Source organism: Grosmannia clavigera (assembly GCF_000143105.1).
Source record: "Grosmannia clavigera kw1407 unplaced genomic scaffold GCSC_108, whole genome shotgun sequence".
NCBI classification, from domain to species: domain Eukaryota; kingdom Fungi; phylum Ascomycota; class Sordariomycetes; order Ophiostomatales; family Ophiostomataceae; genus Leptographium; species Leptographium clavigerum.
Window position 1 is genome coordinate 75,604 of NW_014040837.1, and position 24,908 is coordinate 100,511.

Genomic DNA, 24,908 nt, shown 5'->3' on the forward strand with positions numbered 1-24,908 from the left:
TTTGGCTCATTTCTTGGCTTGTCTGCCTCTGATACGAGCAAGAGACACGTGCAGGATGACGAAATGAGGAACTGGTTTTGAAGGCATGTGATTGGCTACATTTGCAGGGTATTCCTCTTCTTCGTATTCACTTGTCCGTACTCTGTACACATCTTTCCTATATCGTACATCTTCAACACCCCATAAAAGCAAAACGCCTGCTATGCACCGGTGAGGCCGTAAAGTCGTCAACATATTCATACTCTGTCCGAGTCCGCTCTCCTGTCCTAAACACACAGCCGCACCGTCTGTCTCTCGTTGTCACCCGTGCCGCTCGCTGCGGCGGCCGCAGCCTCTGCTGCCTGCATACAGGCGCCTTGCAGATGCTGACTCATCATCATCGTGGGGGTCTGCGTCTCGACCTCGTCGTGGCTGTTGTTGTCGAGATCGTAGGGCACAGGCGTGCTCTTGCGCTTCCGGGCCTTGTCTGCCTCTGGTGGTGGTGGTGGTAGTGCCAGCGGTGCTGTTGTCGTGGCATCCTGCATCTCAATCTCGTGGTCGGCTGTCTGATTCTGGAGCTGCAATGGCTTCTCTTCTGCCGCCGCCTTCTCGGCCGCCATGGCTGCCCGCAGCGCGGCCATGGCGCCGCTGAGGTGCTCCTCGTCGACCTCGCCGTCGTCGTCCTGTCCGAGCGTCCAGACCCAGCGACGCTTCTTGTCGCGGCGCGTGGTATTCTTGCGCTTGCGGATGCCGCCGCTGCTGACGCCGAGACTGGCGACCGGCGACACGGGCGTGGTGGCCGCGCTCGTCGATCCCAGACCGGCCATGCGACGACGCATCTCCTCAAACGGCCCTGGGGTTGTGCCGCCGTCACGCGTCTCGTCAGCGGCGGGCGACACAAACGGTGACGCCTCTTCACACAACAGATCAATGTGCGAACGGGTGTACGTGTTGGTCGTGATCGTCTGCGTCAGCGGCGAGTTGTACATGACGTGGCGCGAAGCCCGCTCGAACAACCGCTGCGATTGGCGCCGCGGCGACACGGGTGACCGGGCACTCGGTGGCGGCAGCGGCGAGTTGCGCAGGATGCTGTGAAGCGAGCGCGGGTGTTGATACGGTGGCGGCTGTCGTCCCAGAAGCGTGGCTGGACGGGTGGCACGTCGCCGAGACAGTTGCTTGTTCGTATTTGTTGCTGCTGCTGCTGATAGTTCCAGTGGTGGCGCCAGCTCCTGGTCCTGGTGCTGTATCTGCTGTGAAGACACAGCTGGCCAGGATGTCCTCGGCGTGGCCGCCTCCTCGACCTCTCTGTCAACTCGCGTCGGCGGCAGCCCCAGGCCAAAGAGCCGGGTATCGATGGCTGTCTGGACCTCCTCGGAGCTGCTGCGGCTGCGGCTGTAGCGATCGTCGTTGGTGACGTGCATGCTGTCGAAGAACTCGCGGCTGCGGTCGGCACTGCCGTCGGGCGAGAAGCAGAACATCTGGGCGGCCGCCGAGCCCGAATCGATGGGTCCGGCCGACAGCGGCGGTGTGGCCGTCATGATAGCGGCGCTGGGGAGCTGGATTTCGGCGGCCACTGAGGGAGACAACGGGTGGGCCGTCAGCGGCGTCTCGGGGAACTGGGTGGTCACGTAGGGCGTTTGGGTGTGGCTGTCGCCGGTTGTGGCGTCGGGCATCTGCAGGCGTGGCAGCTTCGACAGGCGCTTCCTGCTGCTGCTGTTGCTGCTGCTGCTGGTCGTCTGGATTGCGGTCATGGGAGTGGCCGAGCCGGTGGTCGGCAGGCTCAGCTGCACAGAGGCTGACCGGTCGATGGCTGTGGAGTAGACATTGGACAGCGTGTTGAAGGCGGTAGGTGAGCTCGGGTTGACGACGGCAGCGAGCGTGCGCGACGTGCGGATGCTGGGGCCGGTCGACAGGGCCTTGATCTGCAGAGAGAGCCGTGGCCGCTTTTGGGGGCTCTGGCTAGACATTGTGGTGGTGGGAGTTTCGGCCTTGGAGGCTGAGAGAGCAGGTGGGAGAGGGTGACGGGTATTATAAAGAACAAAAAACAGAAAACAGAAAACAGAAAACAGAGAACAGAGAACAGAGAACAGAGAACAGAGAACAGAGAACAGAGAACAGGGGCAGAGAGCAGAGAACAGTAAAACACAGACAGGGCACAAAAGAGAAACGAGTGAAAAGCGACGAGTGGATATATAGAAGGCGGCAGCCGAGACAGGACTACTGCATGAGACCATCACACGCACAGCTGCAGATGGGGAGGGGCAGGCGCCTCGTGTGCGCATGTGGAGCGCCGTTAGACGCGATGGGGATGAGCTGTGACCGCATATCGGTTCTTGGCTGATCGCCCCCGATGGTTTGTGCTTTGTGGTCACAGTTGGTCTGGGTCCATGGCTGCGGTCTCGACGAGTGACATCCGGCACGACGAGTGACAGCCGTTTCGACGAGTGGTCATACTGCTGCCGTTGCTGCTGATGCTGCTCTCGTCGAAGCCACTCCAGCGAAGCGCCGAACCCCTGCTCTTCCCCCAACACACAGCCTCAGCCAATGGGCGATGCAGGACCACTGCTGGCCACTCACACCGCGGCGTCTATTTCTGTCCGCTGCAGGCGGCCCCATGCATGGCGTCCGCTCTTCCACATCTCGCTCTCTTTCGTATTTCGTCGTCATCACGTCGGTCGGGTGGATGTTCCTCCTTGACCGTTTGTTTCTGCTTCTATTTCTGGCCGTCTCCATTTCTGTCGATCCGCTGCATCGTTGTTCCACCACTCGTCTCGTCTTGCTCCGCTCGTCCCGTATTGTCGCTCGATTTGTCTCTCGTATTGTCAGCCACCTTGCCACCGTCTCCCATCGTTCGCTTGCCTGTAACAGATTTTTGGACGCGGCTGGGAAAAGTAAGATACGGAGTACTCCGTCATCCTGTTGGAGGGTACCAGTAGAAGTGGGGCATACAGCAGCAGCCCCACAGTTCCACAGCAACCAATCATGGCGGTTCACTACTGCAGACAGAAGAACTTCCAAAGCCAATATCACATCTCCTTCTTGCTTCCCCTCTTCTCCAGGCACACGACGCAGGCGATGGATCTGGCAGAACGTGTCAAGGCTGTCATCGAGGCTGACGTCCTGTCGTCTTGGCATGGCCTCTCCACTGCGGCCTCGGCGCCGAGACGACCGAGTCATCCTGCACTTTGTGAGCTTTTCCTGCTTCTTTGCCGTTGCATTTCTCCCTTTCCCTGGCCTGGCTGACTCTCTTCTCCCCCCCCAAGGACTATGACTGCTTTTATGCCCAGGTAGTGCAGAACCGGGCTCCCGGTGGCCTTCTGGCCGGCCGTTGCGTTGGCGTCACCCAGAAGAGCATCCTGGCCACGTGCAACTATGCGGCTCGGCGTCGTGGCGTCCGCAAGCTGATGCGCATCAGCGAGGCTCGCCGCGTGTGTCCTGACATTGTGCTTGTCGACGGCGAGGACCTGTCGCCGTTCCGGGATGCGTCTAAGCAGCTGTTCCGCCTCGTGCGGCACCTTGTCGGTACTTTCGACGGCGCTTCAGCCAGCAGCTGTCCTGTCGAGCGGCTTGGCCTAGACGAGGTCTTTGTCGATGTCACCAGCCTCATCGACGCCAACATCGATCGTCTGCACGCCCTGCCCGAACTACACGATCGTACACGGGCCTTCTTTCAGCTTCCAGGCGAGCCGGACTCGCCCGACGACTTTGGCTTCGCCTTTGATGCCACCTCGTTTTCCGGTCATGTCGTCGGACAAGTTCCCGTCTGCTGGCCCTCGTCCTTCCATCGGCTCCTCCTCGGCTCTCACCTCGCCGCTTACCTGCGTGGTCGCCTAGAGGCCGACGCTGGCTACACCGCGTCTGCCGGCATCGCCACCAACAAGCTGCTGGCCAAGCTGGCCGGCAAGCAGCACAAGCCGGCCGCCCAGACAACTTTGTTGAGTGACGACACCGTCGTGCTCGCCTTCATGGACGTCTTGCCGCTAAGCAGCGTCACCGGCATCGGCTTCAAGACGAGCCGCCTCGTGGCCGAATTCGTTCGACGGGAGTCCGAGCAACTAGACCAGCCGGAACAGCCAGAAGAACTGGACGGCTTCGATCCTGATGGACGGCCGTCTGTCAATGTGACCGTCGGTGAAGTCCGTCTTTATCCCCATATGTCGGCACGTCTGTTAGAACATGTCTTAGGAGGCGAATCTGGGTCGTCTTCTCTCCCTCCTGCCTCGCGCGTTTGGGCTCTTTTGCACGGCGTTGACGACACCCCTGTGCGCCCGGCCGCCGATGTGCCCTCACAGATCAGCATCGAGGACACGTATGCGGGCCCGCGCCGACATCTGCTGCAGCCTGGCGTTGGTGCAGCCATGCCACCGCCTTCCGTCGTCGACGAGCTGCGCAAGCTGGCCACGTCGCTGCTGCGCCGGATGCACGTCGACCTCTTGGGCCAGGAGCCCGTTGGTGGAGGTCCAGCCTCCAAAAAAACATGGCTCGTTCGGCCGCGGACGCTTCGGCTAACTCTGCGTCCTCAACCCGTCGATCCCGATGCTGCAGCCACTACCACCACCACCTCACCCTATGCCTACTCTCGTTCCAGTTGCAGCCAGCCGCTGCCCGGCTTTGTATTGAGTCTAAATACGCCATCATCCCAGATTGTCGACCGTCTGGTGACCGGCAGCCTCGTTCCCATGTTCCGTCGGCTGGCCGCCGCCGTGGTGCCGCCAGGTGCCAGCAGCATTACCGACAGCCGCCTCACACGTCACTCGTCGGCCTCTTCTGCCTGGACCGTAGGCCTGTTGAACGTGTGCGTGGCCAACATGGCACCTGTGGCCGCCGAGGGCGACAGCATCGCCGCCCTCTTCCGTCGCCAGGAACAAGAGATAGAAGGCGCTGAAAGTAGCCATGGGGTTAGTGCCGAAAGTGACGAAGACGACGAAGACGACGAAGACAATGACAACGACAATAGCTGGCTCACTTCCGACGATAGCGGCCCTGCTGTAGAGGCCTGTAACCAGTGTGGCCGTCTTCTTCCCTCCTTTGCCCAGGCAGCACATGCTCGATTCCACTTGCTAGGAGATGCATAAAAGTCACTCTGCATTCTATTGACAACACAGATTGTGCTTTCCTGATTGTTTGAGAATGCGTTCTTGGTGACTGAACTCCGTGTCGTAGACAACCAGTGGGCACATTGTCCGAGCTTAACGCCGTGTAAGTGGTGAATGGTAACCCGTGACCACCAGCTGCTGCCGGCTGTCCTAGTGTGTCTCAGTGAGACACGCTTAATGACGTCAAGCTGCTCACAGACAAGAACAAGCTCCAGAAGCGGCCACATCCCTCGCAGCCCTGCATTGCAGCTCTCTGCCGTTTTCGCATCGGCGTTAGTAAGATACTGTCCAGTCGTTCTAGGCGTTGATGACGCCAGTCCGTTGGCGTGGCTGTGACGACATCCGCTCGTCCTGCTCTGTATTTTTGTCCCTCAAGTGTCCCGACTCCGAAGAATAACCATTGCCAGGTTTAGCTTCGTCTCGGCAATACGCAATTTCCCCCGTCTCTTGCCGTCGCCATGTCCAACGTCAAAGACCATCTCGTGTCTTCGGGCCAGCACTACTCGGGTGCCAATCGAGTGCCCAACATCAAGCAGTTCGTCGAGAGCCTTGACAAGGAGAAGAGGCTGCGCGATTCCGAGCTCGAACAGCGTCTCAGAGACAAGGCTGCCAATCAGTCTGGTGAGGCTACCGACCACAAAAATGGCAAGCCTGGCCGACTCAACAATCGTCGAGTGGTGACCGACCCGGTAACAGGGAAGGGTGCGTAGGGATGTTGGCTGTTGTGCTGTTTGTTGTCTTAATGGCTCCGTCGTCTTGCCGTCCGTCCGCTGACCGTCCAGATGTCGAGATCGACGACATGGATTCGTCCATGCTCAAGGCCGCAAAAGACCCCAAGCTGTCCGTTCCCAACGCCAATCTGGGCAAGGACACCACTGCCCAGACCAGACACACACAGTCCGGTGAGGAGTATCGCCGCAATCAGGACATCACCGCCCCACCCGATCCCATCGAACCAGGTTCCACCAGCGATGTCCCCATCCATGGCGAGAAGACCAACGTGCTCTTCCACCCTACTCCGGCCGTCAGCTACGAGCCCATGTTCGCCGCCATTCAGGCCCGTGCCAACGTTCTCTGTGCCGGTCTCTTCCTAGCCGTCCTCTTCCTTGGCCGCCTGTTCGGAGGACATCTGCTGGGTCTGGTGCCGCTGGCCGCCGGCGTCGCCTCGGCCGTCTTCCTCTGGACCCAGGACCTTATCCGCCGTGGCCGTGACGTCGAATGGTCTAGCGAGCAGAAGCGCGGCGAGACCGCCGTTGTCAACCTGATTCCCGAATCTGTCGAATGGCTCAATTCAGCCGTGTCCCTGGTCTGGGGCCTGGCCAACCCGGACATGTTCTCCACCGTGGCCGACACCCTTGAGGACGTCATGCAGGCCAGCGTACCCGCTGTCATCGAGAACGTCAAAGTCAACGATATCTCCCAGGGCACGAATCCCATCCGTATCCTCAGCCTGCGCACCCTTCCCGACAGTCACTTGCAGGATCTGCGCGACGAGATTCGCAAGCGCGACGAGCGGGAGAAGGACCCCAACGAGATAGCCGCCGATGAGGAGGGCGGTGACTTTTATAATCTCGAGGCCACTGTTGCATACCACTCGCTGCCATCGAATGCCGACGTCTCCTCCAAGGCCCGTAACATGGGCATGCAGCTGGTCTTTTACCTCGGAATCAAGGGGCTTTTTGGCGTGCCGTTTCCCGTCTGTGAGTCTATGCTTTCGCTTCGCTGCAGATGTTTGATCCCCTTCTGACGCACACAGGGGTTCAGCTGGACGGTCTCGTCGCCACGGTGCGCCTGCGTGCCGCTCTCGGACCTAGTCCCCCGTTCATCAAGACGCTGAGCTTCACCCTGATGGGCCTGCCCAAGATCCAGGCCAGCTGCGTTCCCCTAATCGAAAAGGGCGCCAACATCCTCAATTTGCCGCTCATATCCACCTTTGTCAACTGGGCCATCGCCACGGCCGCCCACATGTACGTCGCGCCCAAGTCCATGACCCTCGACGTCGGCAAGATGCTACAGGGCGACACGATCCAGAAAGAGACCGACGCTTTGGGCATACTCTTCATCCGCATCAACAAGGCCGTCGGCCTCAGTAAGCAAGACACGCGCGGCAGTCGCGGCGGCGGCTCGGACCCGTACATCTGCATCGCCTTTTCCAAGTTCGGCAAGCCGCAGTATTGCACCCGCGTCATCCAGGACAACCTAAACCCCATCTTCTCCGAGTGTGCGGCGCTGCTGGTTAATGCAGACGTCATCCGTGCGGACGAGCAGCTCTCGCTGGAGCTCTGGGACAGCGACCGCTCGTCGGCCGACGACGTTGTCGGCAAGGTCGAGCTCAGCATCCAGAAGCTGATCCAGCATCCGGGCCAGATGTTCCCGCAGGTGTCGCAGCTGCGCGGAGTCAAGGCTGAGAGCACGATGCCGGGCGAGCTGCACTGGGAGGTGGGCTTCTTTGGACGCACACAGTTCCGCCGTGCCCTGCGCACTGACGGCAAGGACCCGTTCATACCCAAGGAGCTTCAGGACAAGGCCGAGCTGCAGGAGGACAAGGGCGTGGCCAACACGGAGGAGGAAGACGCAGTCATGTACACGCCGCCGGATCCGTTGTGGCCGAGTGGCATCCTCAGCATCGTGGTGCACCAGATCGTCGGCCTAGAGCTCGAGAACATCCGTGGCTCGGATGGGAACCGCAAGAACAAGGAGTACGAGCCTGCGCGGCCCGAGGCCGGCGAGCTCAAGGAAGAGCAGGGCAAGAAGCTGCCCAGCGCATACTGCACCATCATCATCAACGATGAGCTGGTGTACAAGACGCGGACGAAGGTGGTGTCGTCACGGCCCATATTCGAGGCCGGCACCGAGCGGTTTGTGCGCGACTGGCGCTCGGCCATTGCCACCATCACCGTGCGCGACTCGCGCCACCGTGAGCATGACCCTATCATCGGTGTGGTGCCGCTGCGGTTGACCGACATTCTGCTCAAGAGCAGCCAGAGCACGCGGTGGTATCCGATAGACGGTGGCATCGGATTTGGCCGCGTGCGCATCAGCCTATTGTTCCGCTCTGTCGAGCTGAAGCTACCGCCGGCCCAGGTGAGCTTCGGTGAAGTTGGTACGTTTGAGTTTCTCTCAGACGCCCTTACCACGACCGGCTATGCGCCGTCGTCTAGTGTGAAGATCCGCATGCGCACAGGTGGCAGCACGGCACGGATCAAGAGCGACAGATGCTCGCGGACTGAAGAAGGCAACGGCCTGCGCTGGGACATTGGTGCGCGGTCCGGAAAGACGGTGGACGGTCAGGTCGAGAAGGACGGAAGCGATGGCCGGGAGATCCCTGTTGGAAATCTGCGTCTGCCAGTGCAGTACCGATATCGTTCGCCGGTGTTCTTTGAGTTCCACGTGTCTGGCATCCGCAGCAAGAATGCGTTCTCGTCCATCTGGCTGCAGGATCTCGTGGACAACGAGGAGAAGGAGTTTGACGTGCCGGTGTGGACGTGTGACAACCCGTTGCGGCTCTCGCAGAGCTACATAACGGAGGAGAACTGCAAGGATGTGCCGGATCTGAAACTGGAACAGGTGGGCCGCCTGCACTTTCGCGGACGTTTCAAACCCGGCACAGACCGGGAGCACCTGCGGTTCGTGAGTGACAACGACTCGCGCGAGACAATTGAGAGCTGGGAGGCGTGCTATGCCGAGGGCGTGCGTGGCGAGGAGGTCCAGGCCCAGGTGCCGAAGCTGGTGCGCCACATGCACGAGAGGTCGTTGACGCAGGGCCGTGATGTGTTGGCCCAAGCGCCAGAAGAGGACAAGCAGCGGTGGCTTGGCAAAGACGGGACTGATTGGACGGGAGCCTTTGGCCAGGACGAAGCCGAGATGGAAGAGGTCAATGGTGCTGGCGATGGCGTGGGTGAGGGCGAGGAAGAGAGAGACCGAGATGCTCTACAGATTCCACGCCACCACGAAGTCAGTGGTGAGACCCAACGTGGTCAGGCTGTCGCGGTTGAGGACGAGTATTTCGACGACAATGGAAGCAGCAGCAGTTGCAGTACCGCGAATAGTGGCGCCTTGGTCGACCTGGGCGTGCAGGATGGAAACATGGTCACGCCCGCCAAACGAAGGAGCAGCGGGATCCAGAACCTAGTTGAGGCGTCGACCACGAAGAGCCTTGCTAGTGGTGTCAGTGGTACCAGTGGTGCCAGCGGCAGCAGTGCTGCCAGCGGCGGTGGCAGCAGCCTGAACCCGGTCAAGAAGTACAAGGATTTCAAGGATCGCAGCCGGGATCTGCACCGGAAGCATAGAGGTTTGATGCAGTGGTGAGTGTTCTTTTTTTTCTTGCAATTTTGACAACGGATTATCAGTCTGGCTGACAGCTCAGGAAACCTATGCGCAACATTGCATTTGCCAAGGACGAGGCCACGTTTGCAGTGCGGCGCGCACTCAAGGTCGGTAAGCTGGAGGGCCGAACACCAGACATTGAGACGGAGGTGTGAAAAGTGAAGAAGTATATGTGAATGGAGACGAGATGTGGAAGTTTGGAAGGTGATAGAATGCTGAGCTGGCCAGGAAGGAGCGTTGAGGAACGAATCAACGAGGCAAGTACGATATTATACAGTATAAGATTGCAGAATGCTCACCCAGTATACCTATTAATACTTCGAGTATGACATTTATTCTGCTCATGTTTCCTGTGTCGGTTCTAGTACGGCTACGACATACGAAGTACCGGATTATTCCGTACGTCGTCGTAGGTCACAAGAATGTTGTACTCCTCGCAGAGCTCTAGAGGTACGGAATAGAGCCCCACACATATATGCACCTATCCGGACATATCCACACTATTGTCTGCCGCCACCCAAACGTCAACACTTGGCTTAGGCTCAAACGCATCACTGCTGTCGACAATCGGACGCTTCGTCGCAGCCACGCTTCTGGCAGAATCCGTGCCCGCACAACGACGCCGAGACTCTCGCTGCCGAATTGCCGATAGCAGGCACCCTCTTCCTCCCCCACCGACATGGCCTGTCTGGCCGGTCTCGCGTGAGCCGAGCGACAATTCCGAGGACCTCTCGAGAAGCTCTCTCGAGGACCTCTCTCCTCTTCCTCTCCACACCGCATCCCACCCCCATTTCGAGCTCTGCGGTCATCCCCCCGCAGACAACGCTCTGCACGATGCTCACGGCCTTTACTGCGCGGCCCATTGTCGAGCTCAAGGCACGCGACAAGTCCCGGGTCCAATCGCTTGTGGCCTATGGCGATCGTCTGCTGGTGGGCCTGCACACGGGCGTGCTGCGCATCTACCGCGTGAACGAAGCCGACCCGACGGCGACGGCAACAGCTGCGAGCCCGACGACGTCAACATCGATGACAGCCGCCAAAGACTCGGCCGTCGCCAACCCGCCCACGATTCTCCTCCGCGAAGTCGAGAAGTTCGCCAGCCGCTCCATCGAGCAGCTGGCCATCATCAAAGAGGCCAACACGCTCGTCTCGCTGGCCAACTATGCCGTCTCACTGCACGATCTGCAGACGTTTACACCGCTGCCCGGGGCTGCACCGCTGCCGGGAACCAAGAACGCCAGCGCCTTTGCCGTGACGAGCAACATCGTCAAGGACCCGGCCACGGGTATCCCCGAGATCGTGTCGCGCCTCGCCGTGGCTGTCAAACGCCGTCTGCTTCTCTGGACCTGGTATGCGAGTGAGCTGAGCACGGGCGACGACCGGACCGACGATGGTCGCAGCAACGTCGCCGCCGGAAGACCACCCCCGCCGCCCGAGATCACGCTACCCGAGACCATCCGCTCGCTGACGTGGGCCAGTGCCACGAAGCTTGTGGTTGGCATGAATGCCGGCTACGTCCTCGTCGACGTGTTGGCACGCACGTTTGAGGACATTGCCGGCGGCGGCAACAGCGCCAGCAACAACGGAAGCCTCAACGGCAACGGCCACGGAAACGCAAACGGCGGCAGCAGCGACTTTGCCGCCAGCACCAGCCGCTTCGGCGCCCTTAGCAGCGCCGGCATGGGCTACATGGGCCTCGGCAGCTACATGCCCCGGCCGCTGGCGGCCAGGCTGGCCGACGGGGCCGTGTTGTTGGCCAAGGACGTTCACACCATCTTTGTCAGCGACCAGGGCCGCACCCTCGACCGTCGGCCTATTCCCTGGACCGGGGCCCCCGACAGCATCGGCTACAGCTATCCGTACATTCTGGCGCTGCGGCCACCCGGCAGCGAAGCGGCTAGCGGCAACAGCAACAGTAACAGCACCAGCAACAGCAACAACAACAAAGGCAGCAAGGATGGCAGCAGTTCTATTGTTCCTGGCCCCCCACCTGCAGGCGTGCTCGAGATCCGCAATCCCGACACCCTCAGCCTGCTGCAGACCATCCCGCTGCCGGCCCCAGTGGTCGGTAATGCCGGCACGCTGCAACTGCACGTGCCGCCGCCTTCGGTCAGCCTGGCGCACGCCGGCAAGGGCTTCCACGTGGCATCGGAGCGCGGCGTCTGGAAGATGGACGCGACCGGCTACGACAGCCAGGTGGACGCGCTGGTGGCGTGCGGTCGTCTAGACGAGGCCATCAGCCTGCTGGGCCTGCTGGAAGATGCGCTGCTGCGGGACAAGGCGCAGACGCTGCGGGCCGTGAAGATGCGCAAGGCCGAGCAGTTGTTCCGACAGCGCCGCTACCTGGACTCCATGGACCTGTTTAGCGAAGAGGACGTGCATGCGCCGCCGGAACGGGTGCTGCGCTTCTTTCCGCGCTCGATCGTCGGCGAGCTGTCAGACGAGGTCCTGGAGGAAAAGAAGGACGAGACAGAGGAAGTGGCGGTGGAGGACGACAACGAGGGGGACGCGTCGGCTGCAGGGTCATCCCCAGAGGCTGACGCGGCCAAGGATACAACGGCAGAAGCGGCAGGTATCAGCGGGAAGGAAACAGACGGTAGTGAGAGCAGGGAACAGGCACCACAACCATCAGAGCAGCAGCAACAGCCGCCACAGCTGCCGTCACTGCCACCACTACCAGCCGAGGTAGCTATATCTCTGCCCAAGGCCAGCGGCTTCACCAAGATGTTTATGAGCCACCGACGCACAGACTCGGACGCGGCATCGACTCGGACGAACACGTCTTCCGTGGCCAAGGGGCCCACAGCAGCGGTGGCCACGGCAGCCGAGGAGGCAGGCGATGCAGAGAAACCTGCTACTGCCAATGGTTATGTTCCGCTCGAGGGCAAGGACCTAATGCGGGCGGTCGAGGCGCTCAACAGTTACCTGGCGGGTGCGCGGGCACGGCTTCAGCGGGAGATCGACCCGGCAACAGGCAAGCTGAAGGAGAAGAAGGCAGCGTCGGGGGACAAGAACAGAAGAACCGAAAAGGACGAGGACGAGGACGAGGATGACGAGGCGCGCGAAAAGCGACTGCGAGAGGCATTCACGCTCGTGGACACGACCATGTTTCGGGTGCTGATGCTGATCCGGCCAAAGCTGGCCAGCTCGCTGTTCCGGATCCCCAACTTCTGTGACCCGGCCGTGGTCAACGAGCGGCTGCTGGAGCGCAGCCGATTCAACGAGCTGGTAGACTTTTTCTATGGCAAGCGGCTGCACCGCCGGGCGCTTGAGCTGCTGCGGGAGTTTGGAGAGGGGTGCGAGGAGGACCGAGAGAAAGAGAGAGAGAGAGAGAGCGAGAGCGAGAGCAAGATCGTCGTCCCGCCGGCTCTCCGTGGACCCCGGCGGACGGTGGCCTATCTGCAGAGCCTGCCGCCTGAGATGGCCGACCTGGTGCTCGAGTTCTCGGCGTGGACGCTGCGGGCAGACCCAGAGCTCGGCATGGAGGTGTTCCTGGCCGACTCAGAGAATGCAGAGTCGCTGCCGCGCGACCGGGTGGCCGGCTTCCTGGCCGAAATTGACGCCCGGCTCGAGATCCGGTACCTGGATCACGTGATCAACGAGCTCAACGACCTCACGCCAGCCTTCCACAACCGGCTGGTCGACCAGCGGATCCGGCTGCTGCAGGAGACAGACCGGGGCAGCGATGACAGCGGCAGCGACAGTGACGACAGCAATGCCAAGGCAAGACGGGCCGACTGGGACACGGCCATGGCCAAGCTCGTGGCCTTTCTCAAGACGAGCCGACAGTACAGCCTGTCGCGTGTGTTTGGGCTGATTCCACGCGACGGTGGGTGCTCCTTCTGTATCGGGGTTCTGTCTGATGACGCATTGCTTACTTATTCTTTACTTTGCTAGACGCTGCCTTTTACAAGGCACAAGCCATCGTGCTGAGCAAGATGGGCCAGCACAAGCAAGCGCTAGAGATTTACGTGTTCAAGATGAAGGACGAGGTCGAGGCAGAAGAGTGCGTCCGTGTTCTGTGTTGCTGTCGTTCTGTGGCGATTTATATGCTGACTAAGTAGATACTGCAACCGCATCCACGCAGCGCGAGAAGCAGCACGGAGCGCAACCCAAGCAGCCCAGCCGGTATCGCCACGGCTCGGCGCCGCCACGGGGACAGGAGCGAGCGGTCGACGGACGCTGCGACACGCGCTATCGCGCGGATCGGCCGACGACGGGACATCAAGCATGGGGCCGAGCGCGAGCGTCAGCGTGAGCGCGGATGCCGACAGCATGGACGAAGACGACGAGGACGGGGATGCAGACACGAACAGCGGGACGGGTGGTGGTAGTGGTGGTGGCGGCAGCAACAGCTACGGCTACAGCTACAACCACAGCTACAGCTACAGCAACAGCAACAGCTACAGCAACAGCAACAGCAACAGCAGCCGGACACCCGGAGGAGCGGCGACGCCAACGGCAACAGCAACAACAACGACAGGGGGCCCATCGATCTACCACATGCTGCTATCGCTGTACCTGACGCCGCCGTCGCCACACAAGCAGCAGCTAGGGCCGGCACTGGACCTGCTGTCGCGACACGGAGCGCGGCTGCCGGCATCGTCGACGCTGCGGCTGATCCCCGAGGGGCTGCCGGTGGCAGAGCTGGCGGCCTACTTTCGCGGACGCATGCGGGCGACGCACAGCGCGGTGCACGACAGCCGGATCGATCGGGGCCTACGGCAGACGGGCGTCCTGGCGGCACAGGCGGCGCTGCTGCTAGGGGCCGACGGCAGCGGACGGGCCGGGCGAAGCCGGCACGTCGTGGTGGGCGAGGAGCGGGTCTGCGGCGTGTGTCACAAGCGGCTAGGCGGCAGCGTGGTGGCAGTACTGCCGGATAACGCGGTGGTGCACTATGGCTGTCTGAACCGGGCGGCGGGGAAGGCATGGGGGAGGGGGTAGGGGTGAGATGAGGTGAGGGGAGATGGGAGAGAGAGGAGGGAAGAGAAGAGGGAAGAGATCGGAGAGGAGGGACGAAGATATGGGAGAGAGAAGACAGGGAGAAGGAGAGGGAAGAAGATGAGAAGCGAGAAGAGAAGGGAAAGCGAGAAGAGAAGGGAAAGAAGAGGAGACAAGCGAAGAAACGAGAACACACAAGAGGACAGACTGGACAAGGATGTCAATGTAATGGCGACAATTCTGAGGGCTGCAAATATATGCAGTCGATATGTATGAATAGAACAGGGTCCCACGCCTACTCAACCATCTCCTCGCCGTAGCTGGCCTCCTCCTTCTGGGCGGCGGCGGCGTCCTTGGCCGAGCGAGTGGCGTCGACCACCATGCGGGCTGTCAGCTCGCGGTTGACGTCGGCCTGGACAGCAGTGACGGCCGCGCGCAGACTGGCGAGATGGTCGGCCTTGGTCTCGGCCGTCGACAGCGCGGAAACGGCCTTGAACGAGTCACTGTCGGGGCTGTGGTAGACAGCCCGGAGAGTGGACTGGGCCATGAGTCGTCGGTTGTTGGTGGGTGTGTGGGAGTGAGTGCGTAGGTGAGAGTGCGTGGGTGTGTGGGGAGAGAGTTGGAAATAGTATGCAATGAGTCTACGAGTATTTTACAAGTGCATCCATTCACGGAGTATTCCGTAGATTTGACAGTACCGCCTGGCACAATGGCAGCATCTAATTGGCTAGACAGAAGAGATAGACCACCCACTTTAAGGCTAAAGGCTAAAGACGACCGCCCCCCCCCCCCCACTCACGTGTGGGGTCAGTCACGTGGACCTATACCTAGCACAACGTATCGTGCCTGCCGCAGAAAGCTTTCCTGGCCATGCACCCTGTGCGCCTTCCCTCCCGTCGTCGCCCCAGCTCTTGCCCTCCTGCCCGTTTCTGTCTGCCCAAAAGATCCGCTCGCCAGCCAGAAATCCTGATCGATCGCCACCCGGACCAGAAGGCAGAAAGGAGACAGATTGACGATTGCCAGCCAGGAACACGGCCATCTCTCGCTGGCCCCGACCGAGCCCAGTCCGAGGGGAGCGAGGGGGAGCCGCCACCACCACCGCACGGTGCTAGCAAAGTCAGCAAGCCGCTTCCTTGGCACGCATCCAATCAGCCCAAAGGCCGCCGAGCATCAACAGAACAAGAGAAAAACGGAGAGAGAGACAAGGCCAGGCCGAGAGAAGACAGAGACGCCAGAGACACGGCCAGAGAAAAGACAGACGCGGGACAGATGTCCGGTCAACGCTGACCACCCTCTGACACGCACACGCTGCTGGACAGGGCAACACTTGTCACGAGCCGATCTTTGGAGCCGGAAGCCAGGCGAGACGACTCTGTTCTCGGGCGATAGTCATCGTCCTGCTCGCCATGCAGCCGTCTCGGGCACCGCGGGGCCCCGGCAGCTTCTCGCCGCTGCCGTCCCTGTCCGCATCGGCAGCCTCTGCAAATGCTGTCGCCTCTCCGCCCTCCTCGCCCGAACCAGCCTTGGCCTATCCGCCTCGACAGACTGCTCCGGCCTCACCCTCTTCCTCGGCTCGCTCTGTCGGCGTCCTGCCGCCCCAGCGCTCTCCCCGTCCGGCCGGACACATGCGATCTCGCCGTATCAACTCCACCTCCAGCGACGAAGCCCTTTCGGTCATGCCGCCTCCCCTCACCATAAACAAGGGCCGCCAGCCACATCAGCAACAGCAGCACCAACAGTCACAACAATCACAGTTGCAACCACAACAACAACAACAACAACAGTCTACCCCGTCTTCCTACGCCTCTTTTGCTGCCGGTGCTGCTTCGGCTGCCGGCGTCTCTCCCTCCACCCACAACAACTATTCCCGTCCGGCAGCACTGGCAACATCGGCTGCTGCTGCTGCGACTGCTCGCCAGACCGCTGCTGCCGCTGCCGCCAACGATGCCTCCCGTGCCGTCTCACCCCTGACGCTGCCCAACAGTGCCGCTCCCAGCCCGAGCAGCAGACACGAGGGCGCACCTCCAAGCCCCGTCACGGCCTTCAAGCCTGGCCCTGGTCACTCGCGCAAGCACTCTCAGACCGCTGGCCATTTTGACGCCACCTTGCCGTCCACAAATAGGGCCCAACAGCAGCAACAGCAGCAACAGCAGCAGCAGCAGCAGACGACCACCACGTCGGCAGCAGCCTATGGCAGACCCGGCGGCAGATCGACGTCTTCGCCCCCTCCTCCCACCCTGAGTGCCAGCCAGATTGCAGCCCAGGCCGCCGTTCTCCATCAGCAACAGCAACAGCAACAGCAACAGCAACAGCAACAGCAACAGCAACAGCAACAGCAACAGCAACAGCAACAGCAACAGCAACACCAGAGCCAGATGCAGAGCCAGAGCCAGGGTCAGAACCCACCACAGACCCAGACCCAAGTCCAGACCCAACACCAGAACCTGCATCCCCACCAACACCAGCTGCAACCACAGCAACAGTCCCACCAGCAGCCACAACAGCCGCAGCACACGCGCCAGCGGTCACAGACTGTGCCCACGCCCGGCGAGTCGTGTGAGGCCGCTTTGGTCCCGCACAAGAGGAGCAGCGTCCTCGCTGCACCGCCCACCCTCAGTCTGACCGAGGCCAGCGGCCCCAGCGACAGCGGCTTCGACAGCATGTCCTACCACAACGGCCTGCTTGGCGGTCACGCCTCGGCCGCCCAGGCTGCTGCCAGTGTCGTCTTCTCCCGGTCTGGTGCGCCGGCCTCGCCCAGCGCCACGTCGCCTCAGCAGCACTCACCAAAGCAGCACTCGCCAAAGCAGCAGCAGCACTCGCCGAAGCAGCAGCAGCCGCCGCAGCAGCAAGCACCCCTGCCGCCTATACCACCGCCTCCACCGCTACCGGAGAAGAAGCTGGAGAAGAGCAAGGTCAAGCTCTTCTCGCGCCCGGGCAAGATCTCGGTCAAGGGCGAAACTCGAGACAAGCCGCTGCCGAGCCCCAGCAAGATGGGCCTCTCGTCTGCCTTGGCGTCGCTGCAGCGCGGCAACTTCAGCACCACCGCCGTCGAGTCTCTGGGCCAGCCGTTTTACAGCATAAATAACTCTTCGGCCGCAACGATCCGACCGTCGGACCCGTCGCTGACGCTGGGCCTGAGCAGCGGTCTCGCCAGCAGCAGTAGCAGCAACCTCGGCGGTATACCGGGTGGTGCTTCTGGCATGGGCGGTGGCAGCGGCGGCGGCAGTGGTGGTGCTGGCATCGGGATCGGCAGCAGCAGCAGCAGCCTGACGGCCGTGCCGGAGAAGGAGGCCAAGGAAAAGAAACACCACTTTCTGTCGCGCCAGAAGCACAAGCTGGCCAAGGACAAGGACGACTTCCACCTGCCGCTGTCGTCGGCTGCCAGCAACTCACGGCCCACCGATCCTCACGCCCCCAACAGTCTCTACAACTTCAGTCTCCCGGTGGCCAGTCCCGGCCCAGGCGCGACGACCTTTAAGGGCATGAGCGCGCTGGACCTGCGCCACGGCGGCCGGGGCCTACGCGACAAGAAGAAGGAGAAGGAGGAGAAGGCGGCGGCGGCGGCGGCGGCCAGCGATGTCGACGGGTCCCCGAGCGGCATAAGCATCAGCGGAGCGGGTGCCGGTGGCGGCGTGGGAGGCGGTGGCGCGAGCGACTGGCCGGGACCCGGCAGCTTTGGCTCGGTCGGCGGCACGGCCTCGAGCTTTCTGAGCGAGACGGCCGCCGATGCGGTCAAGTTCGGCTTCAACAATCTGAGCTACGACGACGCTTGGCCGTACCTCAAGGCAAAGCTGCAGGTTATCTTCGAAGGCGAGGACCTGCGCATCCCCATCGAGCACCTCAACCGCATCGTCATCATGCACATCCAGTACTGCATCCAGCGCCGCTCGCCCAGCATCATTCTCGAGGACCTGCGGGACCTGCTGGCCGCCGGCTTTGCCTCGCTCGACCGCACCCTGCGCAAGACGCCCGAGGACCGCCTGATCCCGGCCCTGGTCGAGCTGTGGCTCTTCACCTTTACGAGCATCCTGCCGTACATGCAGGCCGTCTTTCCGCCCCTGGACCTGGAGTTCTCGGGCAGTGGCACGCTGCTGACGCCCGAACAGGCCCGTGACTTTTGGGGCAGCGTCGCCGGGACGACGACTGGGACGACTGCAGGGACGACTGCCGGGACGACTGCAGGGACGACTGCCGGGACGAATGCCGGGACGAATGCCAGCACAACAGCGGGAGCCGGGACCAATGCAGTGACTCCGGTCTCAGCCGTGCTCGATGTGCGCCGACTGGTGCTGGCCTCGTATCGGGACGCCGTGATCCTGCCGCGCTACGACACGCTCAAGCCCATCTTCTCGCGGCTCTCGCTCGAGTTTCTGCCTCAGTCGCTTACCGGCATGACCAAGACGCACAAGACGCACAAGACGGCCGGATCCACGTCGACGCCCATCCCGATCAAGCAGAAGAGCCGGTCCAACTCGACGCTGGCCCAGCAGTACCAGACGGCCGGGGCGCATAGTTACGGCAGTTTCGGCGGTGGTGCCAGCAGCAGCAGCTATCTACAGCAGCAGCAACACATGTTGTCGACGTCGCCAGGGACGGCCGACATCCGGCCGGGAACGGCCATGAGCGGGGACCCGAGCGTTTCGGCCAGCAGCGGCAGTGTCGGCGGTATCGGTGGTGCCAACAGTGGAGCAGACGGCAGCCGAGGCCGAGCGATCAGCAACGTGTCGTTTGGCAGCGGCAGCGAGCCGAGGCCGACGTTCTCGCTGGGCAACACAGCCAACGCAGGTGCCAGCATTCTGCACGGCAGCCTGCGGGAACAAAATGTGGAGGACAGCAAGCAGGTGACGGAGATGGTCGGTCGCATACTGCAGTGCATGAGCGTACTGGCCGGCGTGGGTGTGGCCGGCGATGGGAGCGACGAGGGCAACAAGATGGTGGAGGAGCTGAACCGGTTGCTGAAGCTCAACTGGCTGGGCCGTGGACGCACAGGACGCAACCGACGCGGAATGGTGGGCGGCCGAGTGCGGCGAGCCGGCACCGGTGAGACGGCAGGGACACGGGACACGATGAGCGTTAGCTAGGTTGGAAATACTGTTTTTTGCTTGTTGCTATATACGAAATGCATGGCCATCTGGGAAGACGGGAACGGAAAGGTGAGCGAGCTTGTAGGCGTTTGTTGGACAGGACAGGGACACTTGGACAGGATGGGCAGATAGTCGATCACGTTGGGACAAAAGTTCAGTGATATTTTATTTGATTCATTTGGTGACGGAACTGATACTACGGAGTCATTGGCAGTAAAATCTTGCCACCTAGTGATAAGAGTTAGCCTCGAGATCACAGACATGGATGAATAAAACACAAGCGTGTCGTTCTCTTTGATCAGACATCCAAGGAAGAATTCGCCCTCATATGCGATCCGGTAGATTAGGCTCTGATGGATGCTCAAGTGGAAACCGCGAATGTAGGAAAATGTTTCATCATGCAAAGAGACGACACACGCGCAAGGAGGGATTCATAACCAACCTTTTTGTTGCATGCTGTTGGCAGATTGTAGGAGACACTAGGGCTAAATATACTGTTTGCTGGTTAGCCGATGCTCCGAGATGACGCTCGAATGTGTGCCAGGCAGTCCATGCGAATCTTGGCTCAGACGTAACAATACTGGCAAGTAACAGGCTGCCCCGTCCCGAAGGTACGGAACAGCCCGAGACAGACTGTGCTTCGTCATGGTCGATTCTGTTGGGAAAAGAAGACATTTGTTTGAAGTGTCATCAAGGCCGGGATGGTGGACGTGCGCATGGAACAGGAGCGAGAGCAGCGAGAGGGGGGGCCGGAGCTTACCGAGAATGCGACGAGTCCCCTTTGTGTGCATATGAACCGCCATCACGACGCTGGTCGTGCATGGGCCGGAGCGACGAAGAAGGGGACTCTGAGGATGAAGAGAAGTTGAAGAGAAAAAAAAATCCGTCCTTGATAGACAATTTTTATAGCTTGTCCAGCCCGGCCCACTTGGGGAAGAAGAAATTTTGCATGGCTTTTTTTCGCGGCGCCCGGAGCACGAGTTGTTCCGTTCACGTGATGTGGTCTAGAAACAGCCGTTTCTTGCAGTCCAGTCTGCTCCGTCCCCCAGATGACCAGTGGATCCCCCGCCAGCCGCCGTCACAGCCCAGTCCGCTTTTCTACCGCCTTCTCTACTCCGTACATACACGAAGCTCTCGCCCAAGATAACATCCTGCGGGTGCGTCGCAGCTTCCTCGCCCATTCTTGCATCAGTCGCTCCTACCTCGCCGCCCATACCGCAGCACATCCTTTGTTCTTGTCGTTACATTCCAGTCCTCTTACTCTCTCTCTCTCTCTCCTTTTTTCTGTCGTCTGTCTTAACTCTGCTGTCTTGTTTTCTTCCTCTTTCCATCGTCTCACGCCTTTCGCCTCTCGGCTGGCCCAACACGCTCCGCGGGTGACGACGATCATATCGTTGAGTCGGATTTGCTGCTAGCGGCCGACTGACGCCCCGATTCCCGAATATCGTGTTAGCCGTCAGAGTAGCTCGGCGCGCCCCCCCTCCCCCATTCTTATTTTTCTCTCAGCCAATTGCTGGCCGCCGTCTCCCCTCCTCTCGCCGCCTTCTGTCGATCGTCGCACATTTTCCCTGTACCTCTCGCTCTTCCTACCTCTTTTTACTTCCCCGTATCGCCTCGGCAGCCCGACTCATCTGGTCTGGGCAGCATCCGCCTTCTCCTCATAAATACATACTTGTTTGCATGAACTGAGATCTCCCCTTTGCGCTTTTCCCCCTTGTCAAGATCGTGAATAGAGACGAAGGCCCAGTGGTCGTCTTCGGCCCCCCTTTTTTATTTAATTAAGCGATTTTGGTCGCGCTGCTGTTGTTTTTTTTGCGGGTTCCCATTTCGTTTTTGCCCTTGTCCGAATCGACACGATACCAAATATCCGTCCTGAATCCACACCTGACACTTGGATCCTCTCTCACGCCCCAAATCGGCGCGCCTACATTTTTGTCGCCTCCGGCATCTCGTTGATTGATCCAGCCTTCGAACACAACAACAGCGGCAACCTCGTCTCGGCTTCTTGAACTGTGTTCTGCTGCTCATCTCCGTCCTCTTGATAGCCTTCCGCTCGATTTCCTTCGCCTCCTCCTTTCCGTTCGTCTCCCGCCACCGCATCCGCCCGTCGGATTGCATTGTCGTCGCGAGAATCACCGTGCGCCCATCGCGTGACGCCCCGGATGCGATAGACCGACAACACGTCCCAACCGCGTCTGCCTTCCGTCTGCCGACCCCGTCATCCAGTTGCTGCCGTCGCCAACCTGCTGTGGACTGTTGCTGGCCACGCGCAGAATGATGGCGAGCATCGGCGCGGCTTTTCCTCCTCACCCTGGCGCCATGCAACAACATCCGGGCGTTCCCCAGGGCCACCCCGGCCTTGCTCCGGGCATGGCTCACAACCCGAGCCAACCAGGCGGTCCGCCGGGCTCTGTTCCGCAACACCTCGCTGCCGCCCACATGGGCGTCTCCGGTCCTGGACCCCAGATGAATCCGGTCGCCATGATGGGCATACCCCCTGGAGCCGGCCCCAATGCGCATGCAATGCAGCATCTCACCCCGCAGCAGCAGCAGCAGCTGCTCCAGCAACAACAACAGATGGGTCAGATGGCCTGTACGTCTTCCCTCCCATTCCCTCCTCCCTTCCCCTCCTCTCTCCCCTAATGTCCGTGCGGTCTGACGCGTTTGCAGTAGCCAATAATCCCAACTTTCAGCTGCAGCAGCAGCACCGCTTCCAGATGCAGCAACAGCAGCAACAGCAACGACAGAACCAGCAAATGCTCATGCAACAGCACGGCATGTATCCTAGCGGGATGCCTATGGGCCCGGTGAACATGAACCAAATTGCCGCTCTCCAAAGACGGATGGCCGGACCGGTAAGCATCCCTACCCGGCGTCTTTCCGTACAATCACTGACACCTCATGCTCGACACAGCACGCTCAGGACCCGCGCGCCCAAGCATTCCTGGCACAGCAAATAGCCATCCAGCAGCAAGCGGCTGCACAAAGCCAAAACCCGAACGCCGGTCAGCTCAATCTGCACCAGGCCCAGATTGCCGCCCTCCAAGCACAGCAAGCGCAGCAAGCGCAGCACGCTCAGCAGGCCCAGCAGGCCCAGGCTCAGCACGTGCAGCAAGCACACCAAGCACACCAAGCACAGCAGGCGCATCAGGCTCAACAAGCCGCAGCCGCCGCTGCCCACGCCCAGCAGCAGGCTCATCAAGCTCAGGCACAACAGCAAGCCCAACAGGCCCACCAGGCACAGCAACAGGCACAACACCAGGCACAGCAGCAACAACAGCAACAGCAGCAGCAGCAGCAGGCACACCAGGCACAGCAAGTCTCTCAAGGACAACAAACCCCCGGCATTCCCGGCCAGCCACAGGGGCAACAGCCAACTCCAGGCCAGTCTCAGCCGCAAACACCTCAGCCTACTGGTCAGCCGACCGTCGGCCCGCCACCTCAGAATGCTGGGCCTCAGGGTCCGCAAATGCAGGTACCGCCTCAGATGGCCGGCAACGCACATCAACAGCAGCCAGTGTCCGGCCCGCCACAACCACCGATGCCCGTCCAGATGCCGCAGATGCTCCAGCCTAATTCGCTTACCCTGCAGCAACATGCTCAACAGCAGCAGCATGCTCAACAGCAGCAGCATGTCCAGCAGCAGCAACAGCAGCAGCAGCTCGCCGCCGCCGCAAATGCTGCACTCCAAAAAAGCCCGCCAAGGCTAGCATGCTTGGTCAGACTAAACCAGTTTTGCGAGCACATCGCCGGCTTTCCAGGATCCAAGGGCAAAGACGACCTCTCATACTGGGTTAACCTCGTTCATCAGTTTTTTGCCAGCACCGGCGTGTTTCGTCACACCATCCATATCGTCGAAGGCGATGAGAAGACCACCAACAAGCAATTCGAGATTCCGTTTTCCGCACTACCCCGCTACTTCCATACCTACTTTGAGAGCGGCGTCACAAAGCTTCAGCTGATCATGGACAACGCCGTCGTGGAAAAGCCGCCGGTCAGCGACCGATTCTGCGTCGAGAACTACAAATCCAGTTTGGTCCAGTGGTTTGAGAATGGCGGACACGTACGTTTCTTCCCATTGCTGCAGGTCACGGGTATCGTATAGTCGAGCTAACTGTGGCAATCAGGTCGTATCCACTGGCACAATTCGCGCGCAGTTCGACCCGGAAGTCAAGATGGACTTGTTTGAGTTTGTCTGCGATGGTCATGAAGAGTTCGTTTCTCGGAAGCTCGTCCTTCAAGCTGCCAGACCGGGCCACAACTGGCTAAAGGAGTGGAACAAAGTCAACAGCCCGCCCGACAGCAAGCAGTCGCCGGAAATGAGCAAGAAGTCAAAGGCCAAGCAGTTGAAATCTCCACAGAGCCAGCCACCAGCTTTTGATCTGCCGTCTGTCATCGAGGGCAACGCTGGCCTGACTAGTGCCATGAAGCAATTTCTTGAAGTAGGCTACCAGCTCTCCCCTGCAGCCTGTCAAGTAAGAATCCTAACCAATGCTTTTTGCAGATAGTCGAAGTGATGGGCTACATGAACTCGCTCTTTGGCTTCTCCCATGGAAATCCGACCCTGACAGCATTTGGTGCCCTCGACCAGTTTGTGCAGACCGTCTGCACAACATCCAATGGGAATGTGCCGATGATGATACCACAAGGACCTCCACGGACTCCTAGTATGGGGTTCCCCATTGGTGCCAGCCCGCATCTAACCCATCTACCGCCTCCGGGTTCACCACACGTTATTGGCAGCCCGGCAGCTGGCGTAATGCCAGCGCCTTCAATGCATCGGTCGCAAAGCCAACAGGGACCCGGCTCTAACGTCGCCAGTGCCAACACTTCGCCTGCGGGAACCAAGCGCAGACGGCCTTCTGGCGTGAAGACGGAGGACGAAATGAACGGCGGGCCTACATCAGTCCCAACTCCATCAGCCAACCCACAGGCAAACGGCCTTCAGGGTAAACCGAAGCCACCCACACCAAGGATGCAGAAGAAGCAGAAGGTGAATCCGACGTAGGCATACGGCGTCCGGCTTCTCGTCCGGCTGGCGTGACGATGATTTCTGAGCGTCCCTTATTTTTAAGCACGATTGTCCCTCACGATGAAAGCAGGCATGTTAGTACCCCAAACGAAGATGATGAAGACGAATGGCCCCTGGTCAAGAGCTTCAGCAGTGGGCCGAAGAAGGGATTTAGCCTCGTTCTGCAGAGAAGGCACAGTGGATCGAGCATTGTACGGCTATTTGCCTGACTGGAACGGTTGGGCGTGTTTCATTCTTTCCTGTCTCTGGCTCTCTATGCTTTCATGCTTCTAGTTGTGAGTTGGTCTGCTTTCTCTTTTTCATTTGGTTCTTCTGGCCAACGGGGTTCTGTCTCATTGGGTTTGGTTTTCTATATGAGCCTCTCATACTCTTTGGCTTTTTGTTCCACGGCGATGCGTTAATTCTCTTGGATATGTCTTCTGTGCTCTTTGTTTTATCCTGCGCATAGCC

At 60.3% G+C, this 24,908-nt stretch overlaps 5 protein-coding genes across 5 annotated transcripts; 3 read left to right on the top strand and 2 right to left on the bottom strand.

The window, feature by feature from the left end:
- Positions 1 to 266: 266 nt before the first annotated feature.
- CMQ_6773 (uncharacterized protein) lies at positions 267 to 1,946 on the bottom strand (the record flags this gene model as incomplete). The annotated part of the gene is made up of 1 exon (XM_014320459.1): positions 267 to 1,946. The coding sequence occupies one exon, from the start codon at positions 1,944 to 1,946 to the stop codon at positions 267 to 269; it is 1,680 nt and encodes a 559-aa protein (XP_014175934.1).
- Positions 1,947 to 2,961: 1,015 nt separating this feature from the next.
- CMQ_6693 (c2 domain containing protein) lies at positions 2,962 to 9,556 on the top strand (the record flags this gene model as incomplete). Its single annotated transcript, XM_014320379.1, has 6 exons — positions 2,962 to 3,166; positions 3,271 to 4,877; positions 5,489 to 5,777; positions 5,858 to 6,775; positions 6,832 to 9,379; positions 9,442 to 9,556. 6 exons carry the CDS (start codon positions 2,962 to 2,964, stop codon positions 9,554 to 9,556), a joined length of 5,682 nt encoding a protein of 1,893 aa, XP_014175854.1.
- A 679-nt stretch (positions 9,557 to 10,235) lies between these two features.
- Positions 10,236 to 19,423, top strand: CMQ_6573 (vacuolar morphogenesis protein; the record flags this gene model as incomplete). Its single annotated transcript, XM_014320259.1, has 9 exons — positions 10,236 to 10,942; positions 11,105 to 11,208; positions 11,398 to 12,697; positions 12,809 to 13,230; positions 13,299 to 13,407; positions 13,466 to 14,304; positions 14,663 to 14,919; positions 15,300 to 15,458; positions 15,662 to 19,423. 9 exons carry the CDS (start codon positions 10,236 to 10,238, stop codon positions 19,421 to 19,423), a joined length of 7,659 nt encoding a protein of 2,552 aa, XP_014175734.1.
- Positions 14,638 to 14,889, bottom strand: CMQ_6854 (uncharacterized protein; the record flags this gene model as incomplete). The annotated part of the gene is made up of 1 exon (XM_014320540.1): positions 14,638 to 14,889. The coding sequence occupies one exon, from the start codon at positions 14,887 to 14,889 to the stop codon at positions 14,638 to 14,640; it is 252 nt and encodes an 83-aa protein (XP_014176015.1).
- Positions 19,424 to 21,700: 2,277 nt separating the features above from the next.
- CMQ_6831 (uncharacterized protein) lies at positions 21,701 to 24,434 on the top strand (the record flags this gene model as incomplete). The annotated part of the gene is made up of 6 exons (XM_014320517.1): positions 21,701 to 22,019; positions 22,100 to 22,281; positions 22,341 to 22,973; positions 23,169 to 23,489; positions 23,554 to 23,868; positions 23,931 to 24,434. The coding sequence occupies 6 exons, from the start codon at positions 21,701 to 21,703 to the stop codon at positions 24,432 to 24,434; spliced, it is 2,274 nt and encodes a 757-aa protein (XP_014175992.1).
- Between the last annotated feature and the right edge of the window lie 474 nt (positions 24,435 to 24,908).